This window comes from Oratosquilla oratoria, chromosome 44 (assembly GCF_046742065.1).
Source record: "Oratosquilla oratoria isolate Oo_2021 chromosome 44, ASM4674206v1, whole genome shotgun sequence".
In the NCBI taxonomy this organism is placed as follows: domain Eukaryota; kingdom Metazoa; phylum Arthropoda; class Malacostraca; order Stomatopoda; family Squillidae; genus Oratosquilla; species Oratosquilla oratoria.
This window is the reverse complement of record NC_134820.1, coordinates 31,229,355-31,245,516: the sequence shown is the minus strand read 5'-3', so window position 1 is coordinate 31,245,516 and position 16,162 is coordinate 31,229,355. Positions and strand designations below refer to the sequence as shown.

At 43.0% G+C, this 16,162-nt stretch overlaps 1 protein-coding gene across 3 annotated transcripts in view; it reads right to left on the bottom strand.

Annotated features, from left to right (window-relative positions):
• Positions 1-1,058: 1,058 nt before the first annotated feature.
• Positions 1,059-16,162, bottom strand: part of LOC143022418 (carbonic anhydrase-related protein 10-like) — a 902,084-nt gene continuing 886,980 nt past the window's right edge. For all 3 annotated transcript variants that reach the window (XM_076180601.1, XM_076180600.1, XM_076180602.1), the window contains 4 exons: positions 10,506-10,660; positions 8,838-8,987; positions 8,385-8,427; positions 1,059-3,795 (listed from right to left, as the gene is read on the bottom strand). In XM_076180601.1, the coding sequence (XP_076036716.1) occupies positions 3,773-3,795; positions 8,385-8,427; positions 8,838-8,987; positions 10,506-10,660 (371 nt within the window). In that variant the 3' untranslated portion in view covers positions 1,059-3,772. The remainder of the gene's footprint in view (positions 3,796-8,384; positions 8,428-8,837; positions 8,988-10,505; positions 10,661-16,162) is intronic.

The following is a 16,162-nucleotide window of genomic DNA, read 5'->3' as shown; positions in this document are numbered from 1 at the left end:
ATCAGAAACAAATGCTGCTTTTTTCTTTAGAAAATTCCCCTCTCGTTCTAGAACCGTTATCTGGTTTGTTTGCTAGTCCCGCTGAATTTGACAGACTAACTGCAATTATTTTGCTAACGGGACATGATATGGTATTGGAGGAAAGTAATAAAACCTTTCTCTGTACAGTATAAAAACTGTCACCTATAGTCTGAAGAGAGTGAAAGATTCATGGAACATCAAACGAAAGTTTGAAATGCCACACAGTACAAACGGTACAGGAGTAACGTGCGCATACACCTAATTCTTTGAGAATACTTTTGTGCAGACATTACACTTTGTAGATACATACGTGCATGAGTATATGATTAACAGACAAATATGCTCGTAAACTCGTTCTCAGTCATGTACCCTCAAAAGCCTACCCCAACGCCCACTCACGTATAGAATTGAAAAACTTGTAAACCAGTTTACGTACAGTATATGTATGTTTTACATATTTAAATCACAAACAGGCAAACACACACACACACACACACACACACCAAACACGTGTACATATTTTTGTATGTGTAAATACAACAATCACACTAAAAATGTGTTCAAACAAAAAGTAAACTCACTCACACTCCATCTAAGTTTACTGGCTTGATCTGAAAGCGAGACAGGAACAAAAGCCTCCCTAGAACATTTCCCTCTCTGATTAACCCTTCCCTCTGTTTAGATATTGATGTCTTCAGGTACTAGCTGTACTTAGAAATTGATGAACCGCTCTAGAGTCAAAGCTGGAAGAATTAAAAAAATGGATCGTCGCTTTTCGAAATGAAACTAATTTCCCTCGGGTCTGCAGACGTCAGAACGTGGTTAGACCAGCCATAGAATGTAGTCATTAGTACCTGAGCCGTGGGTTTTTTGTTTCATATACTATTTCTTTTCGATGCGCATATCGAAAGGAACTTTTACATTGAGGACTACTAGGTACAGGACAGTGACGGGGGGGGGGGAGTAGTGCAATGTAGTTTAGTTCGAAGCTTTAGGAATCATTTAGATAAATACCTAAGTAAGATGCTGTAATGATTATAACTTATCTTATATTATTTGTTTTTGTTTTGTTATCTTTTGTCTGTCTGATTTTCATTTATTATTTGTTATATGTCAATTTATTATTATTTACTATTTACCTGTTTGTTTATAATTTAACTATACCTATGCATCTATTTATGTATTTTATTTTTTATATTATTATAGTTTTTGTTTATGATTTTATTATTAATATGATTTTTTTTTCGCATCCGACCTAGATATGGATCGAAAGGTCTCCTGTCGGTATGCTCCGCCTTTGTAATCCTTTGAGTGTGTGTGTGTGTGTGGGGGGGGGAGTGGGTTGCCTTAAACCCTTACCGTAAACAGATTATTGGTTAAATGTATTACACTTAACCTCCAAAGAACAATAGCTTAATTCTTCCTTGAGTGTCTTGAAATGAGCTCTTTATGAAAACGAATGACTATTTTCTTAAGCTGTCTTAGAAGACGCTGCCTCATCTCAGACACTCTAACGGGGCAGAATTGCTGAGTCTCAGGTTGTTTAACGTAACGATTATCTCTGCCTTGCATACAAATGATAAAGACCTTTGCACGGTGAAGTACCTCGCATATTTTGATTTAGGTAGTATCAGTCCAATTTATGCAACTAATAAACAATTGCAGACAAGGTGGAGCTTACAATGCTAGTTATCTCCTCGTTTTAGGAATTTTAGTCAGTCAAAACCAGTGACATAAGAGTTTCTCATTTAAAACTATGTGAAATCTACTCATTTCATAAATTACTAGTGCACAGTTCTAAAATACAAACAAATGAATAAACAAGGTATCACTATTTCTGTAGTAGGGAAAAGAGGTTTCATTTCTTAATGATAATTGCTTCATAGGTATATCTCCGTATGTATTAAGAAATCAGTAAACTTGTTTAGAAAATATTTTCAAAGCCCCTATTACTAAATCTACGATCGTCATTAATCATTCTAATGCAGTGAATTTTGCGTTTCTTGTGTATTTCGATCAGATGAGTGTTGTTACTAAATCACTTTCAAATCGCTGCATTTCATCTGACATGTCTCACACACGTACACGCACACACACACACACACACACACACACACACACACACACACACACACACACACACACAAAATCAACGTACAGGCGTAAACGTTCACACACGCACAAACATATAAAACACCAATATTATAAACACTCACGCGCAATACACCTGCAAGTACAGTAAAACTGTGCAGAGAAATGAGTTAAGTCTTCTTAAACCTGTATTTACAACGGCTTCGCCCTGCACCCATCCTGGCAATGGTGCCGTGATGTAGGACGAGAGAGTAAAACTAGAGAAAGCTCAGCACGACCAACGCTAAAGAGGAACTCCGTATCGGGTAGTTCGTAAGTCGAATCAGGTGTAATAGCGCCACGGGAGTCCGTAGCCAGGAGTTCGTAAGTCGAGTACAAACGTCAGAATATACAGTATGACTATATGTTTATCATTTCTTCTCATTGGGAGGCACTAACAACGAAATTAATCAGAGTTATGGCTATGGAGAGTAATTATTGAAATCTCGATGACAAAATGATATGGTACAAAAGCAAAACCAAGCTCAACAGGGAAATGTAATTGAAGAAAAGGGGAAATTAAAAAAGAATAAATTAGAAGGAAAAACAACCAAATACAAATACAAATAAACCCAAAGGATACACTCTTAAACACAAGAAAGCGCGGGCACACACACGCACACACACACACAGAGGCACACACACAAACACACATACACACACACACACACACACATATACACAGACACAGTTGTATCGCTACAAAAAAGATGAATATTCATAGAAAAAGAAAATAGGATAAAGTAAAATTATATGATTTTGATGAATATTATACTTTGTTTTCGACTTTGAAATGGACGAAAATTATTGATAAATAAGGTTAGTGATCGGTTAGACAAATTACCAAACCTTCGAGACATCAATGAAGATTGTCTAGCTGGACGTATGAATTAAAAGCTGCAAACAAATACTCAGTAACAGAAAACTGAAATGATTGTTAATATACGGAATGAAGATGTTTACGGAAACATTAAAAGAGACTGTGAAAATAACAATAAGTAGTACTTAAGATACACAATGTTATTGACCATAGTTATTTTCTAAATTTAGTATATGGTAAAGATTGTATATGATATTTTTTTAAGTAACTGATAACTGAGTCTCATTCAAACACAAATATCAACTATAGATGATTGGAATACCTTTGAAAAAGGTAACCGATAGTTCCTCCAAAGCCCAATCCTAACCTGCGTCAGAAATACCCGAAGAATTTTGCAGGTGTCCTTCCTTCCAAGAAAGCGTAGGAACAATTTGAATACCAACCCTAAAAAGAAAACGATGACCGGAGGGTCAATGAGGATTTCTAATAACATCCGACAGTATTTATTATATCAGTGATATCAATAACGGAATAACCCACACGTATTCAGTTCCATTCTAGAGGGATAAGAAACACAGGAAGGGGAAGGAATGTAGTAGACTTCGACGACAGGGTAGTCTTGGCGAAGAGCAACGAAGCTTCCACTTGACGAGAGTTCTTGGAGTGCTGAGGATGGATGCAGGAGTCCCGCAACGTTCGGGGAGTTGGTCGGGGAGTAGCAAGGTTATTTTTCTACGCCCAGCCCAAGCGTTTTACAAGGCAATAAATCTATCTAGGCCGCATATAGCCGTGGTCCTCGCGTCAGGAAAGAAACATCTCGTTCGCTGAAAAAGAGATGAGAAGAGAGTCTGAAGTTAATCATCAGATCACGTGGAAATTGGATCGAACGCCAGGCGTACCACGCGCCCATGTGCGCGTGTTTGTGTGTGTGTGTGTGTGTGTGTGTGCGTGCGCGCGAGCATGTATGTAAGTGTGTACCTTTTTTCAACCACACTAACTTTTTACTTTTAATTCCATGTCATCACGAACGAGACACAATGCGCTCATCAGAGACATATACGGAAATTGATTCGAAGTGAAGCCAAGGGCTCGAACCTCAGCTCAGACGTATCAAAGTAATAGTGACTAACCACTGCGCCATCAAGAGAGATATAAGTTGAGTATAATTAATTATGTTTGTATTCTCAAGCTACATATGTGTGTGTGTGTGTGTATTCACTTGGTCTTTTGATCACGTGTTGGACTCGTGATCGACAGCTATTTCCCTCCTGGAAGAGAGCTCAGAGCTCGTAGGTCCGATCTATGGGTAATGCTATGACCTTGCACACACACACACACCCAACTCCCCGCCCACGAGAGTCAGAGTAACGACCCGAGGCACAGCGATACCGAAATAATTTTGACCCTGGGCAGGATTCGAACTGGGTATTGGGAGCACTTCTACTTCCCAGTTCAGCGCTCTACCAACTGTGCCACCGAGTGTGTGTGTGTTTACCTAGTGACCTCGCGGTATACACTTAACTGGGTTCAGACATGTAGCTTGGGAGGCACCAAGATACCAGAACCTTCCTTAACAAGTATTAGAGAAAGATGGTGAAAGAGGAGAGTAGGGTAGCAAATATGAAGGGTAGGGATATGGGGAATTCACAAAGGAAAAAGGTGAGGCACCCCCTATCTATTCACTACGAAAAAAAAAAAAAAAAATTGGCTCAGTTTTCGTCTGGTAGCTTAGGGCTAACCTCTCCAGTATGGTTGCACCTGGCTACCACAGCTCAGCCCGGCCTTGCTACACGGAAGCCCGCCCCCCGCCACTACTTCAAAGTACTGGGGCTCGGGGGGGTTTTTGGATTCTGGGTCATATTGGTCACCTGCTCCGATTTACCCGCCATATCATCCACAGGTCGAGGGCGTCCAGGGCTGCCGTGGAGTCCAATTTGACACCATTTAAGGATACAGTATGGGTGCCAAAGGCCCAAAAGTGAATACTGGGTTAAAAGGCCCAACTTTGGACAGGTGCCACCGCCACGCCCTTGGGCTAAGGCTGTTCATGTCTACCTTGCTTTGTACTTTGTCTGACTCTCTACCTGAGAGGCAAGTTTGGACCAAATCGGTCACTTTCGGATTTTGGGCAAAATTCATATTTTGGATTTTGGGTCATTTTGGTCACCAGCTCCGATTTACCCGCCGTATCACCCACAGGTCGAGGGCTGCCGTGGATACGGAATGGGTGCCACAGGGCCACAGGTAAATACTGGGTGAAAAGGACCAAATTTGGAGGGGTGCCCTCCAAAGTTGGGCCTTTTAAACCAGTATTGACTTTTGGGCCTCTGGCACCAATACCATCGGCCTAAGTGGTGTCAAAATAAAATCCACGGCAACCCTGGCCGCACTCAACCTGTGGGTGAGATGGAGGGTAAATCGGACCAGATGATCCAAACTAGCCCCACAGGGAGAGAGTCGGACACAGTGAACAGCAAGGTAGACATGAGCAGCCTGAGTCCAAAGAAGGGCGGTAGCAACCCTCCAAATTTGGGATTTTAACCCAGTATTGACTTTTGGGCCACTGGCACCCATACCGTCGGCCTAAGTGGTGTCAAATTGAATTTCACGGTAACCCTGGCCGCACTCAACCTGTGGGTGAGATGGCGGGTAAATCGGAGCAGGTGACCAATATAACCCAAAATCCAAAAAATCTCAAAGGAGTAACCCCATGAATTTTGCCGAAAATCCGAAGGTGACCGATTTGATCCAAACTTGCCCCACAGGGAGAGAGTCGGACACAGTGCACAGCAAGGTAGACATGAGCAGCCTGAGCCCAAGGACGTGGCGGTAGCAACCCTCCAAATCTGGGCCTTTTAACCCAGTATTGACTTTTGGGCCTCTGGCACCCATACCGTCGGCCTAAGTGGTGTCAAATTGAACTCCACGGCAACCCTGGCCGCACTCAACCTGTGGGTGAGATGGCGGGTAAATCGGAGCAGGTGACCAAAATAACCCAAAATCCAAAAAATCTCAAAGGAGTAACCCCATGAATTTTGCCGAAAATCCGAAGGTGACCGATTTGATCCAAACTTGCCCCACAGGGAGAGAGTCGGACACAGTGCACAGCAAGGTAGACATGAGCAGCCTGAGCCCAAGGACGTGGCGGTAGCAACCCTCCAAAGTTGGGCCTTTTAACCCAGTATTGACTTTTGGGCCTCTGGCACCCATACCTGTGGGTGAGATGGCGGGTAAATCGGAACAGGTGACCATAATAACCCAAAATCCAAAAAAATCAAAGGTGTAACCCCATGATTTTTGCCGAAAATCCCAAGGTGACCGATTTGATCCAAACTTTCCCCACAGGGAAAGAGTCGGACACATTGCACAGCAAGGTAGACATGAGCAGCCTTAGCCCAAGGACGTGGCGGTAGCAACCCTCCAAATCTGGGCCTTTTAACCCAGTATTGACTTTTGGGCCTCTGGCACCCATACAGTCGGCCTAAGTGGTGTCAAATTGAACTCCACGGCAACCTTGGCCGCACTCAGCCTGTGGATGAGATGGCGGATAAATCGGAGGAGGTGACCAATATAACCCAAAATCCAAAAAATCTCAAAGAATCCCCATGAATTTTGCCGAAAATCCGAAGGTGACCGATTAGATCCAAACTTACTCCACAAGGAGAGAGTCGGACAGTGTGCACAGCAAGGTAGACATGAGCGTCCTGAGCCCAAGGACGTGGCGGTAGCAACCCTCCAAATTTGGGCCTTTTAAACCAGTATTGACTTTTGGGCCTCTGGCACCCATACCGTCGGCCTAAGTGGTGTCAAATTGAACTCCACGGCAACCCTGTCCGCACTCAACCTGTGGGTCAGATGGCGGGTAAATCGGAGCAGGTGACCAAAATAACCCAAAATCCAAAAAATCTCTAAGGAAAAATCCGAAGGTGACCGATTTGATGCAAACTTGCCTCACAGGGAGAGAGTCGGACATAGTGCACAGCAAGGTAGACATGAGCAGCCTGAGCCTAAGGACGTGGCGGTAGCAACCCTCCAAAGTTGGGCCTTTTAACCCAGTATTGACTTTTGGGTCTCTGGCACCCATACCTGTGGGTGAGATGGCGGGTAAATCGGAGCAGGTGACCAAAATAACCCAAAATCCAAAAAATGTCAAAGGAGTAACCCCATGAATTTTGGCGAAAATCCGAAGGTGACCGATTTGAACCAAACTTGCCCCACAGGGAGAGAGTCGGACACAGTGCACAGCAAGGTAGATATGAACAGCCTGAGCCCAAGGACGTGGCGGTAGCAAGCCTCCAAACTTGGGCCTTTTTACCCAGTATTGACTTTTGTGCCTCTGGCACCCATACCGTCGGCCTAAGTGGTGTCAAATTGAACTCCACGGCAACCCTGGCCGCACTCAACCTGTGGGTCAGATGGCGGGTAAATCGGAGCAGGTGACCATAATAACCCAAAATCCAAAAAATCTCAAAGGAGTAACCCCATGAATTTTGCTGAAAATCCGAAGGCGACCGATTTGATCCAAACTTGCCCCCACAGGTAGAGAGTCGGACACAGTGCACAGCAAGGTAGACATGAGCAGCCTAAGTCCAAGGACGTGGCGGTAGCAAGCCTCCAAATTTGGGCCTTTTAACCCAGTATTGACTTTTGGATCTTTGGCACCCATACCGTCGGCCTAAGTGGTGTCAAATTGAACTAGTTGTATTATATGGGAAGGTGAGCTATGCTCGTAGTATCCCGTCTTTGTATATCGCAACATCTAGTTTGTTTCTTAAATTGTTGTATGGTGTTTGTACACACTATTGTTTCGACCAATTTGTTCCAAACATCCACCACCCTGTGTGGAAAACTTTTTGTTAGATCTCTTCTATAAATATTCTTTGAGTTAGTCTTCACGTCCCCTTGTTTTTCTTCTATCCCACTTTAATAAATCTTCTCTGCCAAGGACTTCCATGCCTTTCATGATTCTGTAAATGGCCAATAGATCGCCTCTTTCTCTTCTTTGTTCCAGGGTTGATAGTTCCAGTGTGTGTACGTGTGTATATGTACGTGTGTGTGTGTGTGTATGCATGTGTGTATGTTTGTGTACGTGTGTGCATGTATGTGTGTGCGCGCGCGTGTGTGTATGTGTGTGTGTGTGATGGAAGGGGCACACACGCTCGGGTACACACACACACACACAAACAACAGAAAATATAAACAGATATATATGAATCTTAAAAACATTTATATATAAATAGAATAAATATCAGTATGAAATTTGTCATGTTAACTGAATTTCATTTGATTTTGTCAAACAATATTGCATGTTAATAAACGTGCACTACTATTGATACGTTTCGAAATTAGAAGAAAAAAATCACATGCATGAAATGTGAGCGGGAATGTGAGAGAATTATAAATACAGTCTTACCTTTGTAATGGAATCTGGCCTCAGATAGATAACATTTCTTTTCCTGTGAAGAGAAGAAATCATTGAATTTCTGATTAATACGAGCAAAAAGTGTATACGCTACGAGATGCTTAACCTCTTCAGTACGAGTCAAATTTCGCGCGCAGCTAAGGTTGCCTAATGTACGATGCATCACACTACTCGCGTTATGAATTATGAAGTCACTGCTGTATCATTCGTTCTCTATCACTCTGGGTATTAATAAACACAGAAAACGTGATCAAACCAGTTCACAGAAAACGGGGGTAACTTAGCTACAACTAAAAAATAAATATAGTCAAGACGCCGACGTCGGGATCTTCGTATACCCACTCGCGCCTTATGATCGCCTGCGTAGGCATCATCGTATAGAAGAGGTTAAACATCAAATCATCTTCTCTACCACTTGCAACTCTCAGGGGACCTCGCTCTCACCTCGCCGTCTTCGTGAGGTGAGGAGGAATAGTCGATGTTGGTACGGACGGTACGGTGGTGTGACGACTGGATCGGTCGGAAGTTGTTGGCGAGCTGCGAATGGCGATGGATCGGCGATGAACCCTGCCGAAGCTCGCGAAGTCGGCAGATCTGAGGGGAAAGGAAGAACGAGAACTATCTAATTGCTCAGTGAGCTTGGGGAACGACTCTGTGAAAGCAGAACCCAGAAGACATCACTTATTTAAGTGTCATTGCTGGTAAGTACGTGCTAACTCAAACAATGCTATGAAAGATTAATAAGAGGAACCAAGTATAATCTGTCATTGCTGACTTTCCCCCAGCATTGGAATGCAGGACAATATATATACATATATATATATATATATATATATATATATATATGTATATATATATATATATGTATATATATACATTATATATATATATATATACATATACATATATATATATACATATATATATATGAAGGTGGAGGAAGTAGACGAGGTATAATGGGAGAATTTGCTTAACGTTTTGACCCATAGGGTCTTGATCACAAATGGCATTAAAATCTCCCATTATTCCTCGTATACTTTCTCCACCTTCATTAACATTTGTCATTGTGTAGTTCATTCACCATATGTATATATTTTTCCAATAATCACACTGATTTATAGATCTTTTATGCATGCTGGAGCAAGCAAAGCGTATATTATTTATCATTTTCTAATGTATTCAACATGTAAGAATTTTTCTTTCTTACACATGACAGAAACCCCATGTGTGGATGCAAAATGTTGTATACAGCAGTTCCAATAGTTTTATAATTGTTATTGGTCTTGAAATATACCACCTATTACAATTTTCATTTGTTCAGCCTCAAATCTACACCAGTTTCACCTTATCCTTGTGTCCTTCTCCCAGTTAGTTCGCAATGTCGCTGGATTTCGACTCCGGAGTTTTTCAGGAAACCGCTCGCTTTCTGAAGAGGTCCTCAACCCTAGACATGTTCTAGTTGTTTTTGTGTGCTGCCAGAGCTGAGCAGTATGTAATCATATTACTACCAGTGTACCATCTGTTGCGTCCCCCTAACTTGTGTTCTTGTGTCCTTAAGTTTTATGGTGGCTACAGTGAAGTCTGCTCAAGAGATCCCTATCCTCTGTAACTTTTAGCTAGATTTGTGAACGCCAGACAAGCTATAAAAGATCCCTGTTCTCTGTAGCTTTTAGCTAGATTTGTGAACGCCAGACAAGCGTGGGTCTATATACACATTTCTCCCTGGGATTGTGTGTAGTCTACTAGGGTCTGTTTGATGCGTTTGTGTTTAGATGTCAGATACTCTGTATAGTGTGCTGTTCATATCGAGATATAAACGGCAGATTCCTGTGTTCACGTGCAGGTGATCTACGGGTGTTGTCTGTGTGTAGCCGGTGACTGTTCTTAATGTTTTGTCTCATAAATGACCCTTGTTTTGTGGTTGGTGGTGTGTCTAACATCTGAGCTACTCATACCAACCCGGTATAGTCCGGTCTATGAAGACTAAGGTCTAATTCGATCAACTTCCTTTCGCTAAGGGGACGTTCTCTACAAATTTTATCCAGATTAATAACTGATCGTTCCCGTTACAAGTGAGTAGGAGGACAAGATGAGGCAACGAAGTTTACTCACGTCTGTGAAGGATATATATATAGGCTTGTTTGGCACGATCCATGTCACTGTTTCGTGACATCCGGGTTCGGTGAGGGATCCGTCATAGGTGAGGTACTGGACCGTGTTTGGGATGAGCTCGCTCACGATGAGCGATCCGCCAGTCACCGAGGATCCTGTGGAAGAGAAAAGGGCAATAAGGGTTACTCACTTTGGATATATGGAACGATGAGTGTGACCTATTTTGATACAAAAGAACAATGGGGGTTACACACTTTGGATATATAGAACAATGGATGTTACCCATTTTGGGACCAAAGAACAATTGGGGTAACCCACTTTCGATACAAAAGAACAATGGGGGTTACCCATTTTGGTACCAAAGAACAATGGGTGTTACCCATTTTGGTACAAAAGAACAATGGGGTTACACACTTTGGTACCAAAGAACAATGAGGGTTACCCATTTTGGTACCAAAGAACAATGGGGTTTATACACTTTGGATAAATGGAACGATGGGTGTGACCCATTTCGATACAAAAGTACAATGGGGGTTACCCATTTTGGTACCAAAGAACAATGGGTGTTACCCATTTTGGTACAAAAGAACAATGGAGGCTACACACTTTGGTACCAAAGGACAATGGGTCCTACCCATTTTGGTACCAAAGAACAATGAGTCCTACCCATTTTGGTACCAAAGAACAATGGGGGTTACACATTTTGGTACCAAAGAACAATGAGTCCTACCCATTTTGGTACCAAAGAACAATGGGGGTTACACATTTTGGTACCAAAAAACAATTGGGTAGCCCATTTTGGTACTAAAGAACAATGGGGGTTACACCCTTTGGTACCAAAGAACAATGGGGGTTACCCATTTTAGTACCAAAGAACAATGGGGGTAACCCATTTTGATAATCTTGCTACCAAAGAACAATGGGGGTTACCCATTTTAGTACCAAAAAACAATTGGGTAGCCCATTTTGGTACTAAAGAACAATGGGGGTTACACCCTTTGGTACCAAAGAACAATGGGGGTTACCCATTTTAGTACCAAAGAACAATGGGGGTAACCCATTTTAGTACCAAAGAATAATGGGGGTTATACACTTTCGAACCAAAGAATAATGAGGATTACCGACTATCGAACCAAAGAACAATGGGGGTTACCCACTTTGGCACCGGTTGGCGCTTCTTCGATTAACAGAATGGGCCGGCAGGTGGTAAGGGACATGGAAGAACCTAATATAGGCCTTATGGTCTCTTCCAGTCTCTTCTATTCTTTATATGCTTATGATTCATTCAGCCCTTTCTGTGACGCTTTCGGGAGTAAAGGGGGTTAATGATGAGTGAATAAGATTTGATCAGAACAAATGATGACATTTTTTGGTTGGCCGTATCCGAAGTAGCTTCTATTAAATATTAAGATGAATACATGTACAAAGAATTACAAAGGCGGAGCATGCAATCAGGAGACCTTTTGGTCCATATCAAGGTCGGATGCGAAGAAAATAAGATAATGATAAATAAATATATAAACAAATAAATAAAGATTACAATAAAGTAAATAATGATACATAAGATAAATTCATATGTATAGTTAGATAATAAACAAACAGATAAACAGTAGATAATAATGAATTCACATATAACTAATAATAAATGAGAATCAAGCAAATAATAAACAAACAGACCAATAACAACAAAACAAATAAACAAATAATATAAAGTAAATGACAGTCATTACAGCATCTTGCTTAGGTGCTTATGCATACAGTACACTGTTTTGCTTCGTTCAGCTACCTAAAGAAAATGTGCACTTTCGAACACGCAAGTATAGAGACGAAGAAAATGGCTTAGTGTAGTCGTTAGCATCGAGGGCTCGCCACAACGCAAACCAGACATTTATCGCGGCTCAGGACTTGAAAGTTTTACTGATACTACATGCTGTTACTGTCTTACTTAGGCAAGGGAACTTGTTTGTGTGTGTGTGTGTGTGATTCACCATGGTTAGGATCACGTGTTGGACTCGTGATCGACAGCTATTTCTCTCACGAAAGAGAGCTCAGAGCTCATATACTCATATGACCGATCTATGGGTAATGCGTGTGTGCGCGCGCGCGCGTGTGTGTGTGTGAAGTTCACCATGGTCTTGGATCACGTATTGGACTCATGATCGACAGCTATTTCTCTCACGAAAGAGAGCTCAGAGCTCATATATGATCGATCTATGGGCAATGCGCGCGCGCGCGCGCGTGTGTGTGTGTGTGTGCGTGTGTGTAAGGTCACAGCATTACCCATAGATCGAGCATCTCGTATGATCTCTGATCACTCATCTGGGAAGGGTAAAAATTGTCATGTGGTCCAAAACCATGGTGAATTACACACACACGCACGCGCGTGCACGCACACACGCACCTCGCCTGATGAGTTTTCTGCTCAATTCCATCTTTCTTTGATCTTCTCCACGATATCTTTCACCCAACTTGCCCTCTCCTCGTCTTTCGCCCTCGACAGCATAAAACAGCTGCTCATAAGAACATAATAGTATAGGGATAAAGGAGACTGCAAGAGACCACAAGGCCTACACAAGGCAGCTCCGTATCCATCACCACCTGTTATCCCCATCCATAAAGTTGTCTAACCATTTCTTAAAACAACCGATAGTTTCAGCGCTCACTACATGGTTACTATGTCTATTCCATTCATTAACCACTAGTAACATTACCCTATTTAGATTTTACAATGTTTGGAAACAAGGTCATCATACTAAAACAACAGGTCAGGACTCGCAGTAATGCTTTTAAACTGTACAAAATTAGATTCAAGAAGGAAATAGGCAAGAATTGGTTCACTGATAGGGTGGCCGACGAATGGAATAGACTTAGTAACCATGTAATAAGCACTGAAACTATCAGTTGTTTTAAGAAACGATTCGACAACTTTATGGATGGGGATGACAGGTGGTGATGGATACGGAGCTGCCTAGTGTAGGCCTTATGGTCTCTTGCAGTCTCCTTCATTCCTATGTTCTTATGTTCTATGACCCGATGTTTTCTGTCACTAATTCATGATCTAGTCTACTGAAACACTTTTCCTCCTATGTCATGGGGTTTAACTTTATTTAGTAGTCTCTGGTGGGACATCTTGTCGAACGTTTTCCTAAATTCAAGGTAAATAACATCGTAACTATCATCTTTATCTGACGACTTAAGACATTAGAATAAAAAGATACGAAGTTGGTTACACATGAACTACTCTTGGTGAACCTACGCTGTGAATCACGAATCAAATTATGTCTTTCGATGTGATCTCTGATTCTATTAGCTATTATTGATTCCAGCATTTTACCTACAACTGACGTCAAACAGTTTGGAACATTCGTCTTTCCACAAGAAATAAGCACGAATAGAGTGTCTGACTACTTACTAAATACTTCTCCTTAGCTAGAGCAATATCTCTACCTCACTGTGCTCAAGGGTATCATATAGACAGCTGGTGAGGTGTTGGCTGATGACAAGGGGACCAGCTCTTAGGTCTCCGACTGGTGATGGGGCGCAGCTGGCGGTAATGAAACGTCAGTGGGATAAGCAGCTGGCTTGACAGCTGGTAGCGTGGGGTGTTCTGTGACATAAATCAGATAATATAGTGCCCGCTGAAGGGGGGGGAAGCTGTTGCACCTGATAACAGATGGCGTAATAAAACCGATCCACCTAGTAAACTGTAACCGTTGCTTTGAAGCTGCTGGTAACGTGACAGAGTAAGGACACTTAAACTGCAGCTGTTGCTAACATGCAACCAGTGGTTGAATCAGCTCCCAAGGGTTAATGGCTACTGCCAGGCGATTTTCTTCAGCACGAGGGGGTTGGGCCTCGTTATCAATAGACATAAGACTAATCATCAATACTGTCGAAAACCTGGTGCAGCTGGTCGTAAACTGTTCGTAAGCTGGTGAGGAGGAAAAGATCATGGCGAGGTACAACAGCTGGTAATGAGGTAGCGCCGTTGCTGTTTACAATGAAGATAAAGGAGAAGGAGACTCAAGCGGCGGAGGTGACAAAGGATAGAACAGAAGAGGCAGAGGAGGTGGAGGCGGAGGTGACGAAAGATAGAACGGAAGAGGAGGAAGAGGAGAATGTGGAAAAGGAAGAGGAGGCGGCGGCGGCGGCAGTGACGAAGGATAGAACGGAAGAGGCAGAGGAAGAAGAGGAGAATATGGGAAAGGAAGAGGAGGAGGAGGCGGCGGAAGGGGAAGAGGAGATTGCGGAAAGGAGGTCGTACTAGGGGGGGGGGAGGGGTCGCGTGTATCGTTCCCACCGCCGATGTCAGCGATGAATATATGGTCGACATTCATTGTTCGCCGGCCGGCCTCGCATTCCGTCCTCTAATGAAAGCGGGGGGTGTCAAGGCTGCATCTCGCGGTTCATGGAACCAGGGCCGCGGTTCACAAGAGCCTGGGGGGTGAGGTTCTACAAACTCAATGTTCTCGCGTGGTCGCAGATCTGTGGTTCTATGGTTCTTATAGTTTTTTTTGGTTCTCGTGGCTGCCGACTTTGTTCTGCGGTTCTACAGCCTTTGTTCTGCGGTTCTACAGCCTTTGTTCTGCGGTTCTACAGCCTTTGTTCTGCGGTTCTACAGCCTTTGTTCTGCGGTTCTACAGCCTTTGTTCTGCGGTTCTACAGCCTTTGTTCTGAGGTTCTACAGCCTTTGTTCTGCGGTTCTACAGCCTTTGTTCTGAGGTTCTACAGCCTTTGTTCTGCGGTTCTACAGCCTTTGTTCTGAGGTTCTACAGCCTTTGTTCTGCGGTTCTACAGCCTTTGTTCTGCGGTTCTACAGCCTTTGTTCTGCGGTTCTACAGCCTTTGTTCTGCGGTTCTACAGCCTTTGTTCTGCGGTTCTACAGCCTTTGTTCTGCGGTTCTACAGCCTTTGTTCTGCGGTTCTACAGCCTTTGTTCTGCGGTTCTACAGCCTTTGTTCTGCGGTTCTACAGCCTTTGTTCTGCGGTTCTACAGCCTTTGTTCTGCGGTTCTACAGCCTTTGTTCTGCGGTTCTACAGCCTTTGTTCTGCGGTTCTACAGCCTTTGTTCTGCGGTTCTACAGCCTTTGTTCTGCGGTTCTACAGCCTTTGTTCTGCGGTTCTACACCCTTTGTTTTGCGTTTTTAGAGCCTTTGTTCTGCGGTTCTACAGCCTTTGTTCTGCGGTTCCACAACCTTTGTTCTACGGTTCTACAGCCTTATTCATGCGGTTCTACTGGTTTGTTCTGCGGTTCTACAGTCTTTGTTTTGCGGTTCTACAGTCTTTGTTCTGCGGTTCTACAGCCTTTGTTCTGTGGTTTTGCAGACTTTGTTCTGCGGTTCTACTGGTATGTTCTGCGGTTCTACAGTTATTGTTCTGTGGTTTTGCAGACTTTGTTCTGCGGTTTTGCAGACTGTTCTGCGGTTCTACAGCCTTTGTTCGGCGGTTCTACAGCCTTTGTTTTGCGGTTCTACTGGTTTGTTCATAACGCGACATTTGGTTCTCTGGGAACAGTGAACCTTGGTAATCTGGCGTATTGTTCCAGGTTACCAAATTTCCTTGATCGATTGATTTAATGTAACTATGGTTCTCGAATTCCTTAGTGTGTGTACGTGTGTGTGTGTGTGTGTGTGTGTGTGTGTCTGTGTGTACGTGTGT